At 42.7% G+C, this 26,177-nt stretch overlaps 1 protein-coding gene across 1 annotated transcript in view; it reads right to left on the bottom strand.

Annotated features, from left to right (window-relative positions):
* The window catches only part of LOC137322874 (mitochondrial intermediate peptidase-like), a 139,107-nt gene that overhangs the window by 62,200 nt on the left and 50,730 nt on the right, over nt 1–26,177 (bottom strand). The window contains exons 11-14 of the mRNA XM_067986050.1: nt 8,399–8,552; nt 7,920–7,997; nt 5,082–5,286; nt 1,340–1,449 (exon numbers count right to left, since the gene is read on the bottom strand). Of these exons, the coding sequence (XP_067842151.1) occupies nt 1,340–1,449; nt 5,082–5,286; nt 7,920–7,997; nt 8,399–8,552 (547 nt within the window). The remainder of the gene's footprint in view (nt 1–1,339; nt 1,450–5,081; nt 5,287–7,919; nt 7,998–8,398; nt 8,553–26,177) is intronic.

Here is a 26,177-nt window from a genome sequence, read left to right as displayed (position 1 = left end):
ACAGTCCTCAGGGGCTGTCAGTCATCGGGGGTCAACGCGGGATTGGAGATCATGGGTGGAGGGGGTCGGAGATCGTTGGGGGGGGGGGGGGGGTCAGAGAACGTGGGGGGGGGGGGTCGGAGATCGTGGGGGAGGGGTCGGAGATCGTGGGGGAGGGGAGTCGGAGATCGTTGGGGGGGGGAGTCGGAGATCGTTGGGGGGGGGGAGGGAATTGGAGATCGTGGGGGGGGGGGGGGGGGGGGGGAGTTGGAGATCGTGGGTGGGGGGGGGGGGGGGGGGAGTCGGAGATCGTTGGTGGGGGGGGGGGGGGGGGGGAGTCGGAGATCGTGGTGGGGGGGAGTCGGAGATCGTGGGGGGGGAGGTAGTCGGAGATCGTGGGGGGTCGCTGCAGGTAGGCTTGTTGGTCCTGGGGAGATGCACTCCTGCTCCTCTGGGCCCACAAGCCATGCTATAAAGGCACTTACCTACAGTGCCAGGCCTTCTTGCCTCCTCTCACGTGACGTGAAGCAGAAGGCCCGGGAATCCTGGCTCCCAGGGGCTAAAATAAAAAAAGCTTTGAAAATGGCGGCATGCAGCCTCCTTTAAAGCTTTTAACGCCCAACCTGCCTCCTGAGAGTGGGTTGGTCGCCCGCCCCTCGTCCTACCCCCACGAAAACCGGAAATGGGCAGGTTGGAGGCGGGTTGGGTTCAGGTTTTAGATTTTTGCAATTGTTACTGTTCCCTCCCACCCTCCTGCCCCCAACCCACCCGTTTTTCCAGGCTAAAATCGCGCCCTGTGAGTGCAGGTAGATAAAGCCATGAAAACACCATTACAACAGTGACTTCACTTCAAAAATACTTCATTGGCTGTAAACCGTTTTGAGATGTCCTGAGGTTGTGAAAGGCACTATATAAATGCAAGTTCTTCTTCTTCTTCTATGAAAAACATCAGTAGAATTTTGAATTTTAGAATTTTTTATAGGAGCATAGACTACAAGTGGTGATGAATTTATACAAAACGTTGGTTAGAGCACAGTTAGAGTACTGTGTGCAGTTTTCAGCATCCCATTGCACAAAGGACATTAAACCAGTGTGTACAACGTGGATTCACCAGGTTGATGCCAGGGATGGAAAACTATGGTTATGAGAAGAGACTGTCTCCATGCATTCCATTGTATAAGTTATTAATAAAAAGGTGGTAATAGCAAGGCTGCAATTCCATTATTGATTTTGGACAATAGTTATTTGAATCTTTCCACAAAATTACTGCCTTGTAATCAATCTTGTGTTTTCTTTTGTTACTTTCCATGGAATTTTATTGAAGCCATGGAATAGTAGTTACACTAGCTAATTTCTGTACCTGTCCTGTCTGATAATGTTTTGCAAACTGCTTCACCACACGATAGTCACTGGCAAAGTATTCCATCAAAATTGAAGGAACTTCTGCAAAATCAGTAGGACATCTTGTACCTGAAAAAAAGAAAAAAATAGTCCTCCACAGTAAATTTATTTTTAGCACTAAAACAAAAGACTAATTAGATGAAATATGCAGGATGTTGCTGAAGAATACAATTGGAATGAAGCCTGGAATTATAAACAACACTGGTGTAAGTACTATTGACTAAGGTAAGTAGACTACTGTTTATGAGAAAACACCCACAACATATCCTCCAATGACAGGGATATTGGAAGGCATCTGTTCAGATCCGAATAGGGAATTGCAGTTTTTGATAGTCATTGTTCTTGAGTTATTTCTCTTGTTAATCAATGTGGGGTCCCTTCCATATGGCGTTTTTTTTTAAGTTTTGCCTAAAACTGTGCACAAACACCTCACAATATTTTACTTCACTGCACTTGTTTTATATTCAGAAATAGGAGGAATCAGACAAGGGGAAATGCGAGGCAGTCTAAGATGAGATTGGAGCGCATGTTTGTAAATGCATGTAGCGTGGTAAATAAGGTTGGTGATCTGCAGGCTCAAGTTGCCGCATGGAACTATGATAAAGTAGCACTAACAAAGACCTGGCTCAAAGAAGGGGAGGATTGGGTACTTAATATTCCTGGCTACAAGGTATTCAGGAAAGATAGGGAAGGAAAGAAAGGAGCGGGATGGCAGTATTGATTGAAGAAACTATTATAGCATTGGAAAGGGATGATGTAGTTGAAGGGTCAAAGACAGAATCTATTTGGTTAGAATTAAGGAACAATAGAGGAGCTATTAAGCTACTGGGTGTATACTATAGGCCACCAAATAGTGGGAAGAAAATAAAGGAGCAAATTTGCAGGCAAATTACAGAAAAATGCAAGAACTATAGAGTCGTGATAATGGGGGACTTCAATTATCCCAATATAGACTGGGACAGTAACAGTGTAAAGGGCAAAGAGGGGAAGGAATTTCTGAAATGTGTTCAAGAGAACTTTCTGGAACAGTGTGTTTCCAGCCCAACCAGGAAGGAAACAGTGCTGGATCGAGTTCTGGGGAACGAAGTGGGCAAGTGGATCATGTTTCAGTGGGGGAGCATTTGGGGAACAGTGATCATAACATCATTAGGTTTAGGATAGTTATGAAAAAGGAGAAGGAACAATCAAATGTGAAAATGCTTAACTGGAGGAGGGAAATTTTCAGTGAGTCAAAAGGGGTTCTTGCCCAGGTGGACTGGAATCAAAAGTTGGTAGGCGAAACAGTAATTGAACAATGGGAGGTCATCAAGGAGGAGTTGGTTCGAGTCGAGTAGGCACATCCCTACGAGGGGGAGAGGAAGGGCATCCAAAGATGGAGCTCCCTAGATGAATAAAGATATAGAGATTAAAATGAAACAGAAAAAGGAGGCTTATGACTAATGTAAGGATCATAATACAGTAGAGAACCAGGCTGAATACAGAATGTATAGAGGAGATCTAAAAAGGGGAATAAGAGGGGCAAGGAGAGTACGAGAATAGATTAGTGACTAATATAAAAGGGAACCCAAAAGTCCTTTATAAACATATAAATAATAAAAGGGTAGTCAAAGGAAGTGTGGGACCGATTAGGGACAAAAAAGGAGATCTTCTTGTGGAGGCGGAGGGCATGGCTGAAGCACTAAATGAATACTTCGCATCCGTCTTCACTAGAGAAGAGGATGCTGCCATTGTTGCAGTAAAGGAGGAGGTAGTAGTGATATTGGAAAGGATAAAAATAGATGAAAAGGAGGTAATTAAAAGATTGTCAGTATTCAAGGTAGAAAAGTCACCTGGTCCAGATGGGATGCATCCTAGGTTACTGAGGGAAGTAAGGGTGGAAATTGGAAGATTGTGGCTCTGGCCACAATTTTCCAATCCTCCTTAGATATGGGGATGGTGCTGGAGGACTGCAGGATTGCAAACGTTACACCCCTGTTCAAAAAAGGGGAGCGGGATAAACCCGGCAATTACAGGCCAGTCAGCCTAACGTCGGTGGTGGAGAAAATTTCAGAGACAATAATCCGGGACAAAATTAATTGGCACATGGAAAAGAATGGGCTAATAAATGAAGGTCAGCACAGATTTGTTAAAGGAAAATCATGTTTGACTAACTTGATTGAGTTCTTTGATGTAGTAACGGAGAGGGTTGATGAGGGTAGTGCGATTGATGTGTGTATGGACTTTCAAAAGGCATTTGATGAAGTAGCACATAATAGACTTGTTAGCAAAATTAAAGGCCATGGGATTAAAGGAACAGTAGCAGTGTGGATACAAAATTGGTTAGGGGACAGAAAGCAGAGAGTAGTGGTGAACAATTCTTTTTCAGACTGGAGGGAACTATACAGTGGTGTTCTCCAGGCGTCAGTATTAGGACCACTGCTCTTTTTGATATATATTAATGACCTGGACTTGGATATAGAGGGCATAATTCAAAGTTTGCAGATAGCATGAAACTCGGAAATGTAGTAAACAATGTGGAGGATAGTAACAGACTTCAAGAGGACATAGACAGATTGGTGAAATGGGCAAACACATGGCAGATGAAATTTAACGCAGAGATGTGTGAAGTGATGCATTTTGGTAGGAAGAATGAGGAGAGGCAATATAAACTAAATGGTACAATTTTAAAGGGGATGCAGGAACAGAGAGACCTGGGGGAACATATACGCGATCTTTGAAGGTGGCAGGACAAGTTGAGAAGGCTGTTAAAAAAGCATATGGGATCCTGAGCTATATTAATACAGGCTTAGGGTACAAAAGTAAGGGAGTTATGCTAAACTTTTATAAAACACTGGTTAGACCTCAGCTGGAGTATTGTGTTCAATTCTGGGTACCACACTTTGGGAAGGATGTCAAGGCCTTAGAGAGGGTACAGAAGAGATTTACTAGAATGGTGCCAGGGATGAAGGACTTCAGTTATGTGGAGAGACTGGAGAAGCTGGGGTTGTTCTCCTTAGAACAGAGAAGGTTAAGGGAAGATTTGATAGAGGTGTTCAAAATCATGAACGGTTTTGACAGAGTAAATAAGGAGAAATTGTTTCCAGTGGCAGAAGGGTCGGTAACCAGAGGACAAAGATTTAAGGTCATCGGCAAAAGAGCCAGAGGTGACATGAGGAATCATTTTTTTACGCAGCGTGTTGTAATGATCTGGATTGCACTGCCAGAAATGGTGGTAGAAGCAGATTCAATAGTAACTTTCAAAAGGGAGTTGAATAAACACTTGAAGGGAAAATAAATTACAGGGTTATGGGGAAAGAGCAGGGGAATGGGACTAGTTGGATAGCTCTTTCAAAGAGCTGGCATAGGCATGATGGGCTGATGGCCTCCTCCTATGCTGTGCCCACTATGATACTATGATTTGTTTATGAAGATGATTCAATAAAAACGTGTATCAATACACAAAAGAGAGAAAGATGTTTAGTGTACAAAAAATACACCAAACCTATAAGAGATACTGGAAGTGAACATAGCTGGTTGTTTCAATTTTTTCAACTTTTCTGATATGAAACAAAAAAGAAACAGGAAAATCCCCAACATTACTACACAAACCTAAATATTATGGCTTTCAAATCCACCGCATTAGTTTTATTATAGTGCTAAAAATAGCAGAGTAATCCTCTGTTAAGATGCTACAATTACTGTACTGAATGGAAATTATCTACCTGTTACATGTTGATATCTCGTTCGGCCCAGCATGGAATGCATGGCATGACCCATTTCATGGAAGAGGTTCTCCATCATCCCAGGGGTTAGAAGTGTTGGCGAGGACTTTGTTGGATGAGGCAGACTGAGCATCAGTACCACAACAGGAAGCTGGTACTCCCCATTCTCCAACAATCGGCCACCCCGGATTGTAAAGTGACAGTCCTTAAGTGAACATAAAATAATTATGTTCAATGCTGTTTTCATACTTCACAGACACAGCCCTAGTATCAGGAAATTCTCACTGACAAGAAAATATATGAGCTATGTAGCCAGTTCATTGCTGACTGAAGATGATAATGATACAAGAAAAATTCAAATTACAATGACTATTATTTTTAAAAATTTTAACAGCAGAATTTCATTATATGTGTTTTTAATAGCATTTTTAAATTCTTTCTGAACTTGGAAGGCAGAGGTCTTCTACTGCTGCACCAACTGGCATTGTGTAAGAACATAAGAAATAGTGTGGTAAAAAATGTAACCAAAAAAAAGTTACAGTGAAACAAAAGGGAACTAGAATCAATTAGATTTGCCATGAGGCAGTTCTATACACAGAAAGCAAAAAATATCAGTTCTAATTTATTCATTTCTTTTTGAGCAAACCTGAGGCCTCCGAGAAAGGAAAGGCCTATGCAGGCGAGAGCTATTTTAAGTATTGGAACATGGGCGGGTAGGTTTGTCAGTAAGTTTTTAATTCATTTGAATTATTCAATTTTTTTATGTGTTTACTAATGTATGTTATAAGCGAACCAACATGGCCAGTTAAGGAACTTGGATTTTTTTTCTGGGCATGTGATTGATCCCTATTTTTTGGAATTTTTTTTTGAAAGACAGTGACAAAAATTGACATATTTGATTTATTTTTAGAGTCTGTGAAATTTGAGCTAACCAACATACACTTTGTGTTTCAGACATGTTGGAGACTTTGTCCGCTACAAAGTTTTTAATTAGATAGATGGAATAAAAAAACAATAAATTGTATTTACGTGGCAGCTTTCATGAATATTCCATAGGAGAAATGGATATTTAGCAGTAGAAGAATTAGGAGAACAACCAAAAGCATAGAGGTGTAAAGATGAGCTTTGAAGATAGGCAAAGAAGCAGCAAACCAGAAGGGTTGATGGACGGCTGAAGGCTTTGTGGAACAGGGGGGCAGGGAGGGGAGGGGGGAGTCTGAAGAGCAAAGTGGTCAAGCTAGGATACAGGCCTGGAGGAGGTTAAAAAGATAGCAAGGTGCAAGGTCAGGGAGGGATTTGGAAATGAGGATGGGATCCTGAATTTAATGTGTTGGGGAACAAGGAGTCAATGGAAATGGGTGAGGACAGTGGTGATGGGCGAGTCAGATTTCAATCGGGATTACTGGGTGTGGGCGACGGAGCAGATGATGAGTTGCAGCTTACGTATAGTGGAGTTTGTTGGACTGGTGAGGAGTGTGTTAGAAAAGTTGACCCTTGGGACAACAAGTGGATAAAAGCCTCAGTGGAAGTGGGGGGTAATGTAATGGCAGAGTCAGGTAATGTTGCAGAAGTCGAAATAGGCAACCTTGGTGACTGATAGAATATAGGGTTGGAAGCTCACCTCAAGGTCAAAGAAGACACTGAGGTCGTGTACTGAGCATGCAGCTGAGGATGGGGGGTGGGGGTGGTGTTGGAGGACATGGAATGTACAAGAGGGGGCAATGGTGTGAAGTTACAGGTGGAGCCAAACAGAATAGCTTTGGTTTTGTCAATGTTAAATTGGAGAAAGCTCTGGCTCAACTTCTTGTCAGATGACCAATCAGCTCAGGGTGGTCATAAAGTTGAGGGTGATAACAGAGTTAAAACTAGGTGTTGTCAGTATGCATGTGGAAGCTGATCACATGCCTATGGATAATGTCACCAAAGGACAGCATGTAGATGAGGAATAGGCCATTGGTAACATCTTTACAACAGCAACAGTGAAAAAAATAGTCACTTGGTCATCAAGCCCACTCCTTCCAATGGACCATGTGTAGCTTAGACTGTCAGGGATTTTGCCCACCTTATTTAATCTCCTGGGTGAGGTAAATAACTTCATCAAGCCATTTACATAACAAAAACGTTCTCAGGAAAAGGCGTAGAGGAAATAGATATTGGGAAAAGCTTGAACTGTAGCGCTGTCCTCTGGATTTAAATAACCTACTTACATCCTTGTTATCCATACTTTTCAACATTTTGAACACTTGGATCACGTCCTACCTAATTTCCTTTCCTCCACTTCAAACAGGTTATCCGAGAGTCCTGAAATCATCCTTGTAACTCTTTTCTGACCCTCCCAACACAACAATGTCCTTTTGAAAATATAGTGCCCAAAATAGCACACCATATTCCAAATGAAATTTACTAATGGCTTATTTAAGGTTAAAATAGCTAATCAATTGTCATTGCAAACTACATCCAAATACTTGATTAGCAACACTGACAACAGCCTCACTTGTCTCAATTGTGCAGATCATGTATTCTAAAAGCTTTCTCTTCCACGAAACACAAAGAACATGTGAGACCATCTGTATTCATTTTTTTACTGTGCAGACATTTGCACTGACTTTCCTTTGGGGTTTAGTTTTGTGGATTTGTGTGCATCAGAAGCCTACACCGGCTATCCAATTCAAGTGCAATACCAGCTTAAATGGGCTGATGACATACCTAAGCATCACTGTGATTTTATAGTATAGAAGCACACACACTCAATGTGATGTATTTATGAACACATTTAGTCCAGAGATCTAATTGTTTGGTATAAAATATAGATGACAAAGAATATTAGTGAGAACATACCTGATGGGGTTTGTCAGATCTGTGGAAGAAATCACAGTAAATGTATCCCACAAGTCCATCAGTTTCATCAACCACAGCCTAGCAAAGAAGGACATCATTGATCATTCAAACAGAATTTCAGAAGGACTTATTTTAAAGCATAAATCTTCATCAGACATCAACATCTCATGCAGGCTATTCAAAGGAGGCTGCTCCTTGCCATTTCTAGGAACGTACTCCATCCGAAAATTATGACGATGGTCTTTGAGATCAAAGGTAGTGAATATTTCAAACATACATGAGTATTGCTTTAAAGTTCTTCATGCTTAAGAACGAACTGTATCTAGACCTCACTGGAATAAACATATTGCAAGTCTTCCAATATTAAAACCTTGTTTGAACTTGAAAACTATTTGTGATCATTACAGGAGCTCAACTCTCAACAAGGTAGACTATAATAGTAGTTTTATTACAATTCAAGGACTTCAATATTGACTCACCAGTTTCCGGACATCTTCGGACCAGACTTCACCTTTTTCTGGCTGTTCTACACACAGCGAGACACCCAACAGCTGAGTGAACAGCAGATTCAAGCCGTCCATGCAGGCCCCCAGAGAAAAAAATGGGCTATACAGACTAGGCTCTATGTTAAACCTGAAAATGAGACCGATGAGAGCATTAGAAACTCATTTTTTAAAACAATGGGTTTAATCACTTTCCTCAAGCAATGCAAGAGGTCTTACAGTAGAAATAAATACATATTTCCTCCTTATTTGTGTCAAATATGATACAGACAACTACAATTTGTTTTTCATAGAATGAAAATACAGCATGCAAAAGAAAAAGAAAAAATAAGATTTTCTATCTTTACTGTTTCCTTTTGTAATAGCACAACACTGTTCAACTGAATCCATTACTGGCTACAACAAAAGTACACAAGGAATCCTTGTTACCCTGTATTTTTAAAAAATGTTCAATACAACTCCCTCTTATATTCTTTGGGAGCTTTAAAAACAAGTTATAAATGCACCATTTTATACAGATTTACATAGAACTATATAGAAATTAAAACACGGAAACTGGTCATTTGGCCCAGCCAGTCCACGTTGGTGTTTATCTTCCACATAAGCAATAGTCCTAATCACATGTGCCTGTTCTGTACCTATATCCCTTTATCCCTCTTTCCTTTAACCAACTATTTAAGCTGGGAGGGATTTTAACCCTACCTGCCTGGCGGAATCCGGATGGGTAAACAGTTAAAATCCATCAGGTGACTTACCTGTTGATATCCTGCCTGGATTCTGCCATTGCCAGTAGGAGTTGCTCCGTGCCCCACAAGGAAAATTTAAGCTTCCCCTGACCCGGACTCTTCCCTTCTCTACCACGAGACACCCCCCAGAACCCCCAGAGTGCAAACAGGCGGCCCTTGGTTGCCGATTTTCCAGCAGCCACTTCCTGCCTACAAGTAAACCAGCGGCATGTCAATGAGGCCTCATTTTGTCACAGCCAGGTGAGAAATTAACTTATTTCCACAATTTCCTGTCGGAGGCCCAATTGGAGTTATAATGGGTCTCTATTCTTAAAATTTAATATGGGCTCTGCTTCAATCCAGTAGTGCATTCCACAGCCTCAACCATGTGTAAACAGGTTTCTCCTGCTCTCTGTCCTAAATCCATTACACTGAATGTATGTCCCCTTGTTACAGACCCATCAATCATTGGAAACCATTTGTTTCTATATAGTCTGTCCCTTCAAAATTTTAAACATCTCTATCAAATCACTCCATAATCTCCTTTGTTCTTATGAAAACAGCCTGAATGTTTCAAGTCTTTGCTCAGATTTGGATTTCCTCATACCAGGCAGCATCCTGTGAATCTGCGCTGCACTGTCTCTATTCCCTCAACATCCTTCCTATTATATGGAGCCCAAAACTACATGCACTGCACCAATCATAGGCTTACTTAGGTTTTACATAGACTCACCATTACATCTCGACTTTTATATTCTATACCTCTTGTCTTAAAACCCAGCATTTCATTAGCCTTTTTATGGTCTTATCCATTTGAGGTGCTGCTTTTAAAGTCCTGTGAACCTCAACCCCCAAATCCTACTGCTCTTCCACATTACCCGACATTCCCCCATTCAAAGTATAATCACTTTCATTTTTTAATCAAAATATACCACCCCACTTACTGACAATGAATTCCACTTTCATTCCCATTCCAACATCCTATCAATATCTGATACTATGCTTCATATTTTAGAATTATCTGCAAATTTGGACACCATTCTCTCTAGTCCTAAATCCAAATCACTTACAAGGTGAACAGAAGTAATCCCAGCACAAAACCCGATGAGACACTGCTACCCATTTCCATCTACTTTGAGAAATTGCCCTTAACTCCTACCCTCTGATTCCTCCCTTCTAACCAGTTTTTAATCCAAATTGCTACATTTACCCTAATTCCACAGCCCTTAATCTTCTCCAATAGTCTCCTGTGTGGTACCTTATCAAAGGCTTTTTGAAATTCCATATAAACCACATCCATTGCAATTCCCCAATCCACCAAATCAGTCACCTCCTCAAAGACCTCTTGTCAGATTTGTCAAACATGATCTTCCTTTCTGAAATCCATGTTGGATACTTCTAACTATTTTGTCTTCATCTAGTTACTTAGTAATTTCATCAATAATTAAAGGTTCCAAAATTTTCTCTACCACAGATGTTAAACTAACTGGCCTATAATTACCTGGATTAGCGGTGTCTCTTTTTAAAAAATGGATATTACATTGGCCACTCTCCAGTCCTCTGGCACACATTCACTTTCAATTTAACCCTGAAATATAATTACTTGGGCATCCTCTATTTCTTCCCCCGTTTCCCTCAGGATCCTTGGATGTCTCTTGTTGGTTCCCGGCATTTTGTTGTCTCTCAGCTTAACCAACATTGCTAATACTTTCTTTTTATTTATTATATCTCTCATGTTCCTATTAACCATTTCAGTATTTATCCCCTCCTCAATATCTTCTTCTTTTGTAAACTTAGAATCATAGAAAGGTTACAGCACGGAAGGAGGCCATTCGGCCTGTCGAGTCCGGGCCGGCTCCAGGCAAGAGCAATCCAGTTAGTCCCTATCCCCATAGCCTCACAAATTTTTTCCTTTCAAGTACTCATCCAGTTCCCTTTTGAAGGCCATGACTGAATCTGCCTCCACACCCCTTCGGGCAATGCATTCCAGATCCTAACCACTCACTATGTAAACAAGTTTTCCTCATGTCACCTTTGGTTCTTTTGCCAATCACCTTAAATCTATGTCCTCTGGTTCTTGATCCTTCCGCCAATGGGAACTATTGCTATCTACTCTGTCTAGACCCTTCATGATTTTGAATACCTCTATCAAATCTCCTCGCAACCGTCTCTGTTCCAAGGAGCACAACCCCAGCTTCTCCAGTCTATCCACGTAGCTAAAGTCCCTCATCCCTGGAATCATTTGAGGAAATCTCTTTTGCACCCTTTCTAAGGCTTTCACTTCTTTCCTAAAGTGCGGTGACTAGAACGGGACACAATACTCCAGTTGTGGCCGAACCAGTGTTTTATAAAGGTTCATCATGACTTCCATATTTTTGCACTCTATGCCTCTATTTATAAAGCCCAGGATTCCATATGCTTTTTTAACCGCTTTCTCCCCCTGTCCTGCCACCTTCAACGATTACATATACCACCAGATCTCTCTGTTCCTATACCCCTTTTAGAATTGTGCCCTCTAGTTTATATTGCTTCTCCTCGTTCTTCCTATCGAAATGTATCACTTCACATTTTTCTGCGTTAAATTTCATCTGCCTCATGTCCGCCCATGCCACCAGCCTGTCTATATCCTCTTGAAGTCTATCACTATCCTCCTCACGACCCTTCCAAGTTTTGTGTTATCTGCAAATTTTGAAATTGTGCTCTGTACACCCAAGTCCAAGTCATTAATATATATCAAGAAAAGCAGTGGTCCCAGCACCAATCCCTGGGGAACACCACTGCACACCTCCATCCAGTTCGAAAAACAATCATTCACCACTACTCTCTGTTTCATGTCCCTTAGCCAATTCTGTATCCATGTTGCTACTGCCCCCTTAATTCCATGGCCCGCAATCTTGATGATACGCCTACCATGCAGCACTTTATCAAACGCCTTTTGAAAGTCCGTATACACCACATCAACTACATTGCCCACATCTACCCTCTCTGTTACCTCATCAAAAAACTCTATCGGGTTAGTTAAACACGATTTGCCTTTAATAAATCCGTGCTGGCTTTCCCTAATCAATCCACGCTCATCCAAGTTAATTCTGTCCCGGATTATCATTTCTAAAGGTTTCCCCGCCACTGAGGTTAAACTGACTAGCCAATGGTTGCTGGGTTTATCCTTATACCCTTTTTTGAACAAGGGTGTAACATTTGCAATTCTCCAGTCCTCTGGCACCACCCCTGACTTGTTAAGTATCCCTGCCAATTTCAATTTATCCTCAACTAACTCATTATCCTCTCCTCTCAGGAGTCCCATTTCACCCTTAATAATTCCCTGTTTACTGATATATTTGTAGAAAACTTTACTGTTCTAACATTTTTTGAATCTCCTCATACTCCCTCCTTGCTTTCTTTATCGTTCTATTAACTCTTTCCTTAGGTTCTTGTATTCTCTCTTATTTTTATCTTTTCTAAAAGGCCCATATGTCATCTTCAATTTTAGTTTGATTCTAACCCCTATCAGTAAATAAAGTGTGCTATATGTTAATTAGGCTGGAAAAGAGAACCATAGCAAACCAACACCTATCCCCCAACCAAAACAATGTTTTTTAACCTCCAAATCTTGTTCTATCAGGTTTTTTTTATCATTTAAAAAGCCCCTCAATCTGGTTGAAGCCTCATTATTGTCAATATTATAACCTTTAACCTTAACAAGAAAAACCTAGATTAGAAAATGAATATGTCGGTTCCCATAAATTTGCAATAATGAGGTATGTATATATTGATTTTCTGCTGCAGGAATGGAAACATACTGGTAATCTAGTATTGTGATCAATATTAGCTTTATCTCACACTAGCTTTGTGAGATAGCAATTGGGTGACTATTTTGTTAAACAATTCTGTTCTGACTGTAAGCATGATCCTGACCAACCTGTAGCTTGTCACTGCACCTCCGTCACCCATTCTCACTCCAACATTACAGACTTTGGCCTCCTACTTTACTGCAATCAAGCTCAACATAAACTGAGGACAGCGACTCATTTTCCTCCTGGGCATTCTGTTCAGAACATTTACTTCATACTATTGCTCTCCTTGGCCAATTCTCACATTCACATTCCACCATATTCTCTTCAATTCTACAGTTATTTTATTCACATTTTAACCTCCCAATACTTTTGCACTGCCTGACTGAGATGACCTTTGTATATCATCCAGAACTTTTCATCTCTTTCCAACTATTTTGGTGTTTATTTTCTTCCTTTTTTAGCAAATTTATTTTTCCCCTCTCATGAGAGCATTGACTCTATTGCTGGGATATGCCTCAGGATCCTCTAGAACCTTGCCCAAATGGTCACTTTTCATTTGTCAGTCTTGACAGACAGTGTCAGCAGGCTACTTAACCAAGTGAGTGAGGGGAAAGAGGGACAATCAAGTTTGAGCCTCATCCCATCCATGCGCACATTTACAGCCAGGTTCACTAGATATGATCGACTGTAGGAATCTTGGCCAATTCACACCCCCCCCCCCCACTCCCGCCCCACCACCACCAGCACAAGGGCATTGAGTCTAATTGTAGCATCTCTGATACCACCCATGTAATGATCAGCTCACTCAGCACAAAATAGGTATCAAACCTGTGTCCTTTTTTTATAAATTCGTTCTTTGGATGTAGTTGACATTGGCAAAGCAGTATTTATCACCAGAGGGCATTAGGAGTCAATTACTTAATATGAGACTGGAGTCACATGTAGGCCAGACTAGGTAGGGATGGCTGGTTCCCTTTCCTGAAGGATATTAGCAAACCAGTTGGGTTTTTACGACTATTCGGCCGCTTTCAAGTAATTTTCTGGTCTATTTTGCTCAGTTATTTACTGGCCTTGCCAGTTGAACCATTAGGGGAACCAGCATGTTTAAAAAAAAAATCTTTTTACAGTTTATTGATCCCTCTGATTGCTGTTTTGCAATAGTAATTAGTATATGTATACGTGACATTGAACTGTTTTTCTTCTTATTTTTATTATTTCTGGAAGGAGGCATTCATCTTTCTCCATCTATTCTAACAAAGGGTTCAACCAGAAACTTCAACCACTCCATTTTCTTTTCAGATACTGTGAATTTCCAGCATTTTCAGTTTTTAGCTCCTTTAAATTTCCTGTTTAATGTAAGACATTTCCTCCCAGGTGACTGCAGTCGGCACTATTTGTGCCTATGAAAATACATTTCTAGCACTCTTTCACACTAGCATAACAAAATTACAAACATTGAGCCATTGAAGTTTACATCACAGAAGGAAGCCATTCAGCCCATCATGTCTCTGTCGGCTCTTTGCTACAACAATCCAAAACTAATCCCACTGCCCCGGTCATCATCTGCTTCTAATTTTCATCCTTTTTTTTTCTTAAAAGATGCAATGGTCTCTATCCTAGCCACTCCCAGTGGCAAAGTATTCTACACTCCAACAATCCTCTGTGTAAATAAATTTCTCCTAACCACTTTGCTCACTCCTTTTGTGACATTTTAAATTGATGACTCCCCAACAAGAAATTGTCTTTCTCTATTCATCCTATCAAAACTTGTCATAATTTTAAAAACCTGAATGAAATCTCTTCTAAGACTTCTCTGCTCCAGTGGAAATAGTCCCAGTATCTCAAGTTTCTCTTCATAGCCATCATTTCCCACCCCTGGTATCATCCTGGAAAATTTACTATGTCTGCACTGTATAGCTTTAATGTCCTTTCTATAGTGGAGTGCCTAAGACAGTACTCATACCAGTGGCCTAACCAATGTTTTGCATAAATTCACAATTATTTCTGTACTCGTACTCTATGCCCGCCTCTATTTATAAAACAAAAAATACTACTGGCCTTTTTTATGGCTATATCTGCATGCACTCTCACTTTCAAGGAATTACGTATTGAACTCTCTTCATGCAAACCGTCAGCAGTATTCCTATTCCTTTTTGTTCATTCTGCTAACCTGTCCATGTCATCCTGAAGTCTTTTACAGTGCTCCTCACTGTTGCCAAACCTCCTACTTTAATGTCATCAGCAAATTTTAAGATTGTGCTCCCTATGCCCAAGTTCAAATTAATTTATATGTACCAAGGACAAAAGTGAATCCAGCACTGACCCATAGGATACACCACTTTTAACCCTTCTCCAATCTGAGCATCAGATATTTAACCTAACCCTGTTTGCTGCTCGTCAATCAACTTTCTATTCATGCTGCTACATTTCCTCTTATATGTCTGAATAGAATCCATGCTGGTACAATAACATGTCAAACCTACAGTTCATATTCTCATAAGGGTAAATGTGCAAAATAAGAAAATTCTGATGGAATGGTTTGCCAGGAAAAAAATCTAGAAAAATGTTATTCTAAGTATAACAAACAAGAATGGCACATTGTAACATATGCCAACATTTCCGATTCGATTTTGCTATGCCAACTTTCACAATGTAGTCTAATAGCGGATGCTAACCATTAGATGGCACAGTGGAGCAAGTTCTTGAAGTCCGTCTCGCAACTCCATCACCATCTTGTTTATAAAAAGAATCATCAACTGACTGTGGGCAACACCATGGGCAATTTTCTTGTATTAAATAATTTTGTCTATTATAGAATTTCCTTTGTTCTTTTTCAAAGCAGTAAGGATTAGAAAAAGCCTTTACGCACTACCAGATAAGAAATGCGACAATTTATCAAGCTTCTAATGTACAAAACTTACCACGGGCACCTCAATAGGGGTTCTCATCAGTTCTGGTATTATGAACATGAAGGATGCTTAATTAATTGATTCATTTAAAACGGTCCAGTGGGGTCCTGTGATGCACTGCCAAATATGCACGTGCGTTAAGATAATATTATGTGAATATAGTCTCTATTTAAGGCAGCTTACGTAGTTCCAACAATCATGAAAATTCCATTAAGGGCCAATCAGATCACATAGGGCCTTTTTAAGCATTTTTTTTGCTGTGGATTTATTTTCACTGCAGAGTGCACTCAGGCTGCCAGAACACAATTCAGTTGTGACTGTTAACTATGAAAAGGAAGTCATTTTGCCCATGCCTTCCAGACAAAAATAAAACTTGAGATTTTAATTAAATAACACCATTCAAGAAAGCGTATTATTGGGTAATTCCATCTATTCATTCCAAATCTAGAAAATAATACTGTCCATTTGTAGTTTATCAAATTCTCGTGTAAATCTTTTCTGCTTCCTCATCCCTTCAAAAATGGCCCTTTTATTTTCAATACTTCTCTTAGTTCACAATTTCAAGGAAGGTAAACAATCTTTAACTGACATCAATCTGTTTGACAAACTGTAACAGTTTGGATTTCAAGTTATATATTACACCCTATTTTTGGAGAGGGAAAATATTCTTTCAATATGATGTTTTACATACAAACAGCAGACAATATTTGTACTCAAGTTTCAAGTATTGATGAATCTGTGAGACTGTAAAGTGAACACAGACATTTGATCAAGTACAGTAAATCTGGTAAAACTAACTTAGATGTGAAAAATTGTTATATTTTCTCAATTTTGCTTAAAGACCCCCAAAGATGTCAAGATCGATGCTCTAGTTTGAGCGTCAACACTTTAAAAACTATGTAGCTGAACAAAAGGAACACTATCTTTTTAAAAACCCAGCAGAGTGTACAAACTTCAGTCATCTGTTGCCCATGGGATACATGGCATTCAGGGCACATTTGACATCTGCACCTCTTGATCTTTTTTAGAAAGCCTATTCTTCTCAACTGTCATCCACTGTCAGAAAATAATCTGCTTCCCCATTTTACTTGTCAGCTAGCAGAGAAGTTTGTACTTCAATCAGTTGCATAGAAACTTGAATGAAAAGAAAATTAAAACCTCAAGAGATATGTGTCACTAGGATATTACAGGGCAATAGAGATGGAGCTAAAGAAATCCCACTCATAATTCATCTTTTTGTTATCAACCTGCGTGAAATTCAAACCCTTGCCTCGAGCTCTGCACATTGAGAACAGGATCGAAGCAACTACCTGTTGAGAGCAGGCAAGATTTTGTTAGGCCAAGCAATAATTTATTTTCTCCTGTCCCAAAGATAAATATCTTGGGTTTAGATTTGCTCGCTTGAAACTGGACCAAAAACAAGAGTTTGGACAATGCTCATAAGAATCTCATTGGGATCTGAAGATGATCTCAGTTCTAATGTTAATTTTGCAGCAGTTAGACATGACATAGAATTATTCAAAAATTACAACAAGGAAACAGTCTGTTCAGCCAAACCAGTTCGAGATGGTGTTTATCCCCCACATGAGCAGTAGTCTTAATCCCATGTTCCCATATCCTTTTATCCATTTTCCTTCAAACGCCTATCTAGCCTTTTCTTAAATGCTAACATAGATTCTGCTTCAATCATTAACTCCAGTACTGCATTCCACAGCCTCACAACCCTATGTGTAAAAAAACATTCTCCTGCTCTCTGTCCTAAATCTGTTACATTTAATTTTATATCTATGTCCCATTGTTCTAGACCCTTAAACACCAGAAACAGTCAGTTTCTATTTACCCTCTCCCATCCCTTCATAATTGTAAACACCTCTATCAAACTGTGAGCAGTTCTGGGCACCACACCTTTGGAAGGACATATTGGCCTTGGAGGGAGTGCAGCGTAGGTTTACTAGAATGATACACGGACTTCAAGGGTTAAGTTACGAGGAGAGATTACACAAATTGGGGTTTTATTCTCGAGAGTTTCGAAGGTTAAGGGGTGATCTGATCAAAGTTTATAAGATATTAAGAGGAACAGATAGGGTGGATAGAGAGAAACTATTTCCGCTGGTTGGGAATTCTAGGAGTAGGGGGCACAGTCTAAAAATTAGAACCAGACCTTTCAGGAGCGAGATTAGAAAACATTTCTACACACAAAGGGTTGTAGAAGTTTGGAACTCTCTTCCGCAAACAGCAATTGATACTAGCTCAATTGCTAAATTTAAATCTGAGATAGATAGTTTTTGGGCAACCAAAGGTATTAAGGGATATGGGCCGAATGCTGGTATATGGGGCCTGATTTTAGCAGGCCTGCGGGTTTCCGGCGGGTTGGGTTTCGGGTGCGTGGCCTCCGCGCCCGGTGAAATTAGTGGGTGGCCCGCGCGATTGTAGCAGGCAATGCACTAATTGGAATCACTTACCTGCTCCTCCGGGGTCCGCGCTGCTGGTCTGCGCGTCGGGCGGGCTGCGCATGCGCAGTACGATCTGTCAGCTGGAGGCTCTTTAGTTAAAGGGGCAGTCCTCCACTGACAGATGCTGCAACCAATGGAACAAATTACAGCATGGAGCAGCCCAGGGGGAAGGCTGCTCCCAGTTTAATGATGCCTCACCCCAGGTATCATCAGATGGGTTGAGGAGGAGGGGGAGGACAGAGATCTTCCACCCGGCGGGCGGGAGGAAGCGGCCTGCCTCTGCCACCAAGAAGGCCTGGCTCGAGGTGGCAGAGGGGGTCACCTGCACCACCAACATATCGCCCACCTGCATACAGTGCAGGAGGCGCTGCAATGACCTCAGTAGGTCAGCCACAGTGAGAACACGTAGTCTTTCCCCTACACTCCGTCTGCCACAACACTGCCCCCACCCCACATCTCCTTCGGCACCGCCAACACTACTCTGTCACATCACCCCTCATACCCACTCAAACCCCATCCTCATCTTACCTGCACCTACTCACCTCACCAGTACTCAGCCGCCACTAACACGCAACCCAATCCTCATACAATCTCATGGCTCTATCCCATACTCACCCTCTCGTGCTTCTCTCTCACGGCCAGCCTCACTCAACCTGCCACCACCTGTGCTGCAGCCACAGGGCATGCATCGCATATGTGCAGTAGGCAGCGTACGGCAAACGTGTCGTGAGCATGAAGGGAATGCACAAGGGTGTCTGAGGGTTTGCCATGGGTGTTACCTATACTGAATTTCAAAGCAACAAACATCACACATTATATTGGCACCACCACTGCCATGTCTCCACGAATCCTGTCTGTTGTGTCCAATAATGCCCGCTCCTGGGTATCACTATGAGGACCCACCACTGATGCCACCCATTGTGTTACTGCAGAGTAGGTGCAGGTGTATTTGCAGGGCTCTTCCGCGCAGACGACTGAGAGACATCGGCGGTGTACCCGGCTGCACCCTGGAAGGATGCGGAGGAGAAGTTGTGGAGGGCAGTGGTGACTTTGGCAGCGACAGGTAAGCAGATGGTGCTGGGGCCAGCCAGGAGCAGCTCGGCATGAAAGAGCCTGCAGATCTCCACGACTACATGTCGAGTGAATCTGCGCCTCCGTGTGCACTGCTGCTCGGAGAGGTCCGGGGAGCTGCGCCTCGGTCTGTGGACCCTGTGGCGAGGGTAGTGCCCTCTGCGACGCGTCTCTCTCTGCGGTAGCCCTCCCTCCTGCTGTACAGGTGGATGTGTCACAGCACTCTGTTGTGGAGCTCCACTTGTCAGAGGTGGACGGCGTGGATGGCGAGGCTGGTGATGCTGTTCGCCCTCCGAGGGGGTCATGACTGCAGCTACGGCGGCCCCCATCCGCAATATGTACATCTGAGGGGGTCCGCAAGGTAGGCACATGTTTCCGGACCCCGGGTTGAGTGTGCAGGTTGGTGACTTTGACCGTCCGGAGGGGGGTGGTGGAGGCCACACTTTGTCCCAAGTGACAGAGCGGCCTCCTGCAATGGGTGAGGGTCTCCCCCCACCCCACCTGTCAAATGGACCTTTGCAGCTGCCACAGGCTGACGGCTGCAACACGTCCAGTTCAACTAGGACTGTTTCCCCCAGTGTGTGAAACAGTCCCATGTTTCCCCAAAATCACACACAGTCCCTTAATCAGGTCAGTTAATGACCTGAACAAGCGAAATAAATAACCTCAAGTGGCATCCCGCTAGCTTTAATTGCCTGCGGGATTCCCACCAGCGGGGGCCACGCACACACCCCGGCACATCATCGGGGAACCCGGAAGTGGGCGGGATCGTGGCGGGATCCCGTCACGTGACTGGATATCGGGATTTTCGGGGCCCGCCCGCTGGAAAACCACAGGAAACCCGACGGTAAAATCGAGCCCATGGAGTTAGATCACAGATCAGCCATGATCTTATCAAATGGCGGAGCAGGCACGAGGGGCTGAATGGCCTACTCCTGTTCCTATGTTCCTAAATCACTCTGTAATCTCCTCTGTTCTAATAAAAACAGCCCCAGTTTTTCAAATCTTCAAACAACCATTAAAACACATAAAATCTGGGTCAGCTCAGATTTTTCCATTACGTGTCTCCTGGGGAACGGAGCATTGTTCCACATTTTATCTGTGCTTGAGTAACTTAAATCTAAAACATAGCTTTTTTTCTTCAAGTGTTCTTGAAAACACATTCATATCTTTCGTACTTGTTTGACAACAATGATTGAGAATTAGTAATTATTTTATTCTATGTTCCAATAACTTAGCAACAAACCAATTTTCTTTTAAAGCTTCAGTATTAGGCTCGGATTAGTTCTAGCTACATTGATATTTCCCTAATTCAAAAGCAGCAGACTGTATATTCATTGAAATGGAGAAGATAATAAATATCCCCTTGCAGGTGGGCCTCCCAACAATTTGCACAGTGACAGTAATATCCAGCACTTCTCCTGCTGGAATGCGAAGAAAGCAAAGAAACAGAGCGGAGGCTTGGGTATCACAGCCATCACAAAAATCCTGTAATAAAACTGAAGGCCATATTGTTTTAACTGAGGGCTTTTCGATGTTGCTCTGAATGCTGGGTAGCCAGCCATCTTACTCTCTCTCAACAAATGCCACGGCAGGTGGGCTGTGAAGGGAGAATGTGAAAGAAAGAGAAAGCAAAAAAATAGCAAAGAGGAAGGATAACAAAATGGATGAGAGATGGACAGTTATATTCATGTCACTTGTCAGAGCTGGCTGCTTTTAACCAGCTTTATGTTTTGGTGTGTGTTAATGTGTCTGGTATACCATTCACGCCTACAATTTGTCCAATATTGATAGCTCTGTTTACATAAGGTAAGCACTGAATAGAATCTCCCTTCATAGGGTGGGGCAGAGGAAGGGGAAGTTTCTTTAATGGTCACAAATTTTTTAAAAATTAAATTTCAATTTTCATATAATTTTAACAGAAGTAAAGATAATTTCTTAATGATAAAAAAATGATCTTTCAAATGGCTTTAAGATGGTCAATTCAGTTGCCAAAACAGTATGTACTTTATTCTACTAAAATGCTTTTTATGAAATTAATTGCTATTAAGAAATTATCCATAATCTTTTTCTCTTACAAAAATATAAAATTACAGAATTGTATTTAAAACATGTTTTAATGGAGCTATAAAACAACTAACTGTTCCAGCATTAACAGGATGAAATGGTAATTAAAAACAACAGGATTTCACCTTCAATCTGTAAGATATTTTATTCATACATATTAAGGATTTCAAAACATTTAGAAGCTAACTTAAATTTGTGAAGTGATGAATGAGTTAGTGCTTTATCATTCATCTCTCCATTCTTTGAATAGCAGATGATTATTTTGTGTCCTGAGGGCTTGAAAGCATCACAAACTACGTTGCTTATGAATACTTTTAAAACATGTCTGCAATTGCAAGTGGTTGAAGTCATGTTGAAGGACAAGTAAATTTAATTGTGTTAAATGCTTTACTTACTGCAGATATGGTTACGAGGGAGCAATTGGTCCCTATTACACCCAATTTCTAGGCAAAAATTAGGAGCTGGAGGGGCTAATTTCCGGGCGCAATTTCCCATGCCCAATGTCCCACAGAAATGTGCCAGCTCTCACATTGGCAGCTGAATGCCCAAGGCACCCACCTAAAATAGGGGTTAGGCCCTTCAAAGCTAATCAGGGGGGCCGATGCCTGTTTCAGGGCCACAATGCCAAATTTGGAAAAGATTGGGGGAAGCATGCACCGTGCACCGTGCAATATGTGGGCCTAGGCGATGAATTAGGACACAACAAAAATACACCCAGTCCAGTCGACCCTGCAAAGCCCTCCTCACTAACATCTGGAACTGGTGTCAAAGTTGGGAGAGCTGTCTTACAGACTATGGCTCTTACTGGGAGTTCAGACTGACCAGAAGTGGAGGCACAGTGGTATACAGTCAGTGGGAGGGGAGTTGTCGTTGAAGTCCTCCCCACATAGACTCGAGATCCCATGAAGTCTCATGGCTTCAGGTCAGACATGGTCAAGGAAGCCGCCTGCTGATTACCACCTACCAGCCTCCATCAGCTGATGCTGAACACGGAGGAAGCACTGAGGGTAGCATGGGCACAGAATGTTCTCTGGCTGTGGGACTTCAATGTCTATCACCAAGAATGGTTCCATAGTACCACCAACGACCGAGCTGGCAGAGTCCTGAAGGACATTGCTGCCAGACTGGGCTTGCCGCAGGTGGTGAGAGAACCAACACGAGGGAACAACATATTTGACTTCATCCTCACCAATCTACCTGTCGTAGATGCATCTGCCTAAAACAACATTGGTAGGAGTGACCACCGCACATTCCTCGTGGAGACCAAGTCACGTCGTCACAGAGGACACCGTCCATCGTGTCGTTTGACAGCACCACCATGATAAGTGGGATAGATTAAGAACAGATCTAGCAAATCAAAACTGGGTATCCTTGAGTCGCTGTTGGCCATCAACAGCAGAAGAATTGTATACCTCTACAATCTGTAACCTCATGGCCCAGCATATCCCTCCCTCCCCCATTACCATCAAGCCAGATGACCAACCCTGATTCAACGAGGAGTGTAGAAAAGCATGTAGGGAACAGCACCAGGCATACCTGAAAATGAGGTACCAACCTGGTGAAGCTACAACGCAGGACCAGATGCATGCTAAACAGCAAAAGCAACATGCTATAGACAGAGCTAAGCAATCCCACCGGTCAGAGCTCTGCAGCCCTGCAACATGCAGTTGTGAATGGTGGTGGACAATTAAGCAGCTAACGGGAAGATTAGGCTCCATGTACATCCCAATCTTTAATGATGGTGGAAACCAGCATGTGAGAGCAAGTGTCAAGCCTGAAGCGTTTGCGACCATCTTCACCCAGGAGTGCGAGTGGATGATCCTTCCCAGCCTCCTCCAGAGGCGTCACTATCACAGATGCCAGTCTTCCGTCAATTCGATTCACTCCACATGACATTAAGAAACAGCTTAGTGCGCTGGTTACATCAAAGGCTATGTGCCGCGTCCTAGCCAAGTTGTTCCAGTACAGCTACTGCATTGGCATCTACCCAACAATGTGGAAAATTGCCCAGGTATGTCCTGTCCACAAATAAGCAGGCTAAATCCAACCCAGCCAATTACTGCCCTATCAGCCTACCCCCAATCATCAGCAGTGACGGAAGGAGTCATCAACAGTGCTATCAAGCGGCACCTACTCAACAATAAGCTGCTCACTGATGCTCAGTTTGGGTTCTGTCTGCACCACTTGGCTACAGACCTCATTACAGCCTTGGTCCACATATGGACACAATAGCTAAACTCCAGAGGTGAGGTGAGAGTGGCTGCCCATGACATCAAGGCAGAATTCGAGCAAGTGTAGCACCAAAGAGCCCTAGTAAAATTGAAGTCAATGGGGATCAGATGGAAAACACTGCAGCGGCTGGAGTTATACCTGGCACAAAGGACCTGGTTGTGGTTGTTGGAGACCAATCATCTCAGCCCAAGGACATCACTGTAGAAGTTCCTCAGGGCAGCATCCTGGGCCCAACTATCTTCAGCTGCTTCATCAGTGGGTCAGAAGTGGGCCTGTTTGCTGATGATTGCACAGTGTTCAGCTCCTTTCGCAATTCCTCAGATAATGAAGCAGACCATGCCTACACGCAGCAAGACCTGGACAGCTTCCAGGCTTGTGCTGATAAAAGGCAAGTAACATTCGTGCCCCCCAAGTGCCAGGCGATGACCACCTCCAACAAGAGAGCCTAACCGCCTCCCATGACACTCAATGTCATTACGATCTTCGAATCCCCCACTATCAACCCGCTGGGGTCACCACTGACCAAAAACTCGATTGTACCAGCCACATAAATGCTGAGGCTACTACAGCAAGTCAGAGTATTCTGTGGCGAATGGCTTACCTCCTGACTCTCTAAAGCCTTTCTGCCACCTACAAGGCATAAGTCAGGATAGAATACTATCTGCTTGCCTGGAGGGATGCAGCAGCAATAACACTCAAGAAGCTCAACACCATACAGGACAAAGTAGTCTGCTTGATCGGCACCTCATCCACTAGCATAAACATCCAACCTCTCTATAACTGGGGTACCATGGCCGCAGTGTTTACTATCTACAGGTCTTAATATCCAACACAAATTGGAAATTTCATTTTTTAGTTTGTCACCAAGCAAAATTCACATAAAAAAAGCCCTGAGCAGAATCCCACAGAAACAAACAATGAGCTAGGTTTTGGATAGCCAGAAATAACAAAAATACATTTAGGCAGATATCCAGATTGAATAATTTGATGAAGGCCACTTGTAAGGCAGCAAACCAAATGGGCTGGCTATTCATACACTAACTTTACCACAGGAAAAAAGGATATCCCAGACACTTAATCAAAAGCAAATTACAACAAATGCTGGAAATCTGAAACAAAAACAGAAAACGCTGGAAATACTCAGCAAGTCAGGCAGCATCCGTGGAGAGAGAAGCACAGAACTAGGCGAAGGGGGGGGAGAAAGGGGAGGGGAGGAAAGAACAAAAGGGAAGGTCTGTGATTGGGTGGAGGGCGGGAGTGATTAAATGACAAAAGGGACGATGGTGCAAGGCAAGGAGGGTGGTAATGGGTCAAGTAAAGAAACAAAAGATGGATTAAGAGCAGCTGTAAATGGCAACAGCAGAACCATTACTAGCAACTGCTGTCCAGAAAAAATGGGAGCAGTGGTTATGATCTGAAGTTATTGAAGTCCATGTTGAGTTCGGAAGGTTGTAAAATGCCTAATCGAAAGATAAGGTGCTGTTCCTCGGGCTTCCGTTGAGCTTCAGTGGAACATTGTAGGAGGCCGAGGTCAGAGTGGGAGTTGGACGGGGAATTAAAATGAAAAGCGACCGGAAGGTCAGGTTCACGCTTACGAACTGAGCGGGGGTGTTCAGCAAAGAGATCACCCAATCTGCGTTTGGTCTCCCAAATGTAGAGGAGACTGCATCGTGAGCAGTGAATACAGTATACTAAATTGAAAGAAGTACAAGTAAATCGCTGTTTCACCTGAAAGGAATGTTTGGGACCCTGGGCGGTGAGAAGGGAGGAGGTGAAAGGTCAAGTGTTGCATCTCCTGTGCTCGCACAGGAAGGTGCCACGGGGAGGACAGCGGGTGTTGGGAGTGATGGAAGAGTGGACCAGGGTGTCGCGGAGGGAACGGTCTCTTCATAATGTTAAAAGGGGAGGCGCGGGGAAGATGTGTTTAGTGGTGGCATCGCACTGGAGGTGGTGGAAAAGGCAGAGGATGATAAGTTGAATGTGGAGGCTGATGGGGTGGAAGGTGAGGACATGGGGGACCCTATCGCGGTTCTGGGGGGGAGGGGAAGGGGTAAGGGCAGAAGTGCTGGGAATTGGACGGACACGGTCGAGGGCCTGTCAACTACTGTGGAGGGGAATCCTTGGTTGAGGAAAAAGGAAGACATATCTGAGGGACTTCAGTTACGTGGATAGACTGGAGAAGCTGGGGTTGTTCTCCTTAGAGCAGAGAAGATTAAGAAGTGTTCAAAATCATGAAGGGTTTAGATAAAGTAAATAAAGAGAAACTGTTCCCATTGGCGGAAGGGTCAAGAACCAGAGGACACAGTTTTTAAGGTGATTGGCAAAAGAATCAAAGGCAACATGAGGAAATACTTTTTTACGCAGCGAGTGGTTATGGAATGCGCTGCCTGAAAGGGTGGTGGAAGCAGATTCAATTGCGGTCTTCAAAAAGGAATTGGATAAATACTTGAAGGGAAAAAATTTGCAGGGCTAAGAGGAAAGAGCAGAGGAATGGGACTAACTGC

This window comes from Heptranchias perlo, chromosome 6 (assembly GCF_035084215.1).
Source record: "Heptranchias perlo isolate sHepPer1 chromosome 6, sHepPer1.hap1, whole genome shotgun sequence".
NCBI classification, from domain to species: Eukaryota; Metazoa; Chordata; class Chondrichthyes; order Hexanchiformes; family Hexanchidae; genus Heptranchias; species Heptranchias perlo.
Note: the sequence above shows the minus strand (reverse complement) of the source record. Positions and strands in the feature narration are given on the sequence as shown.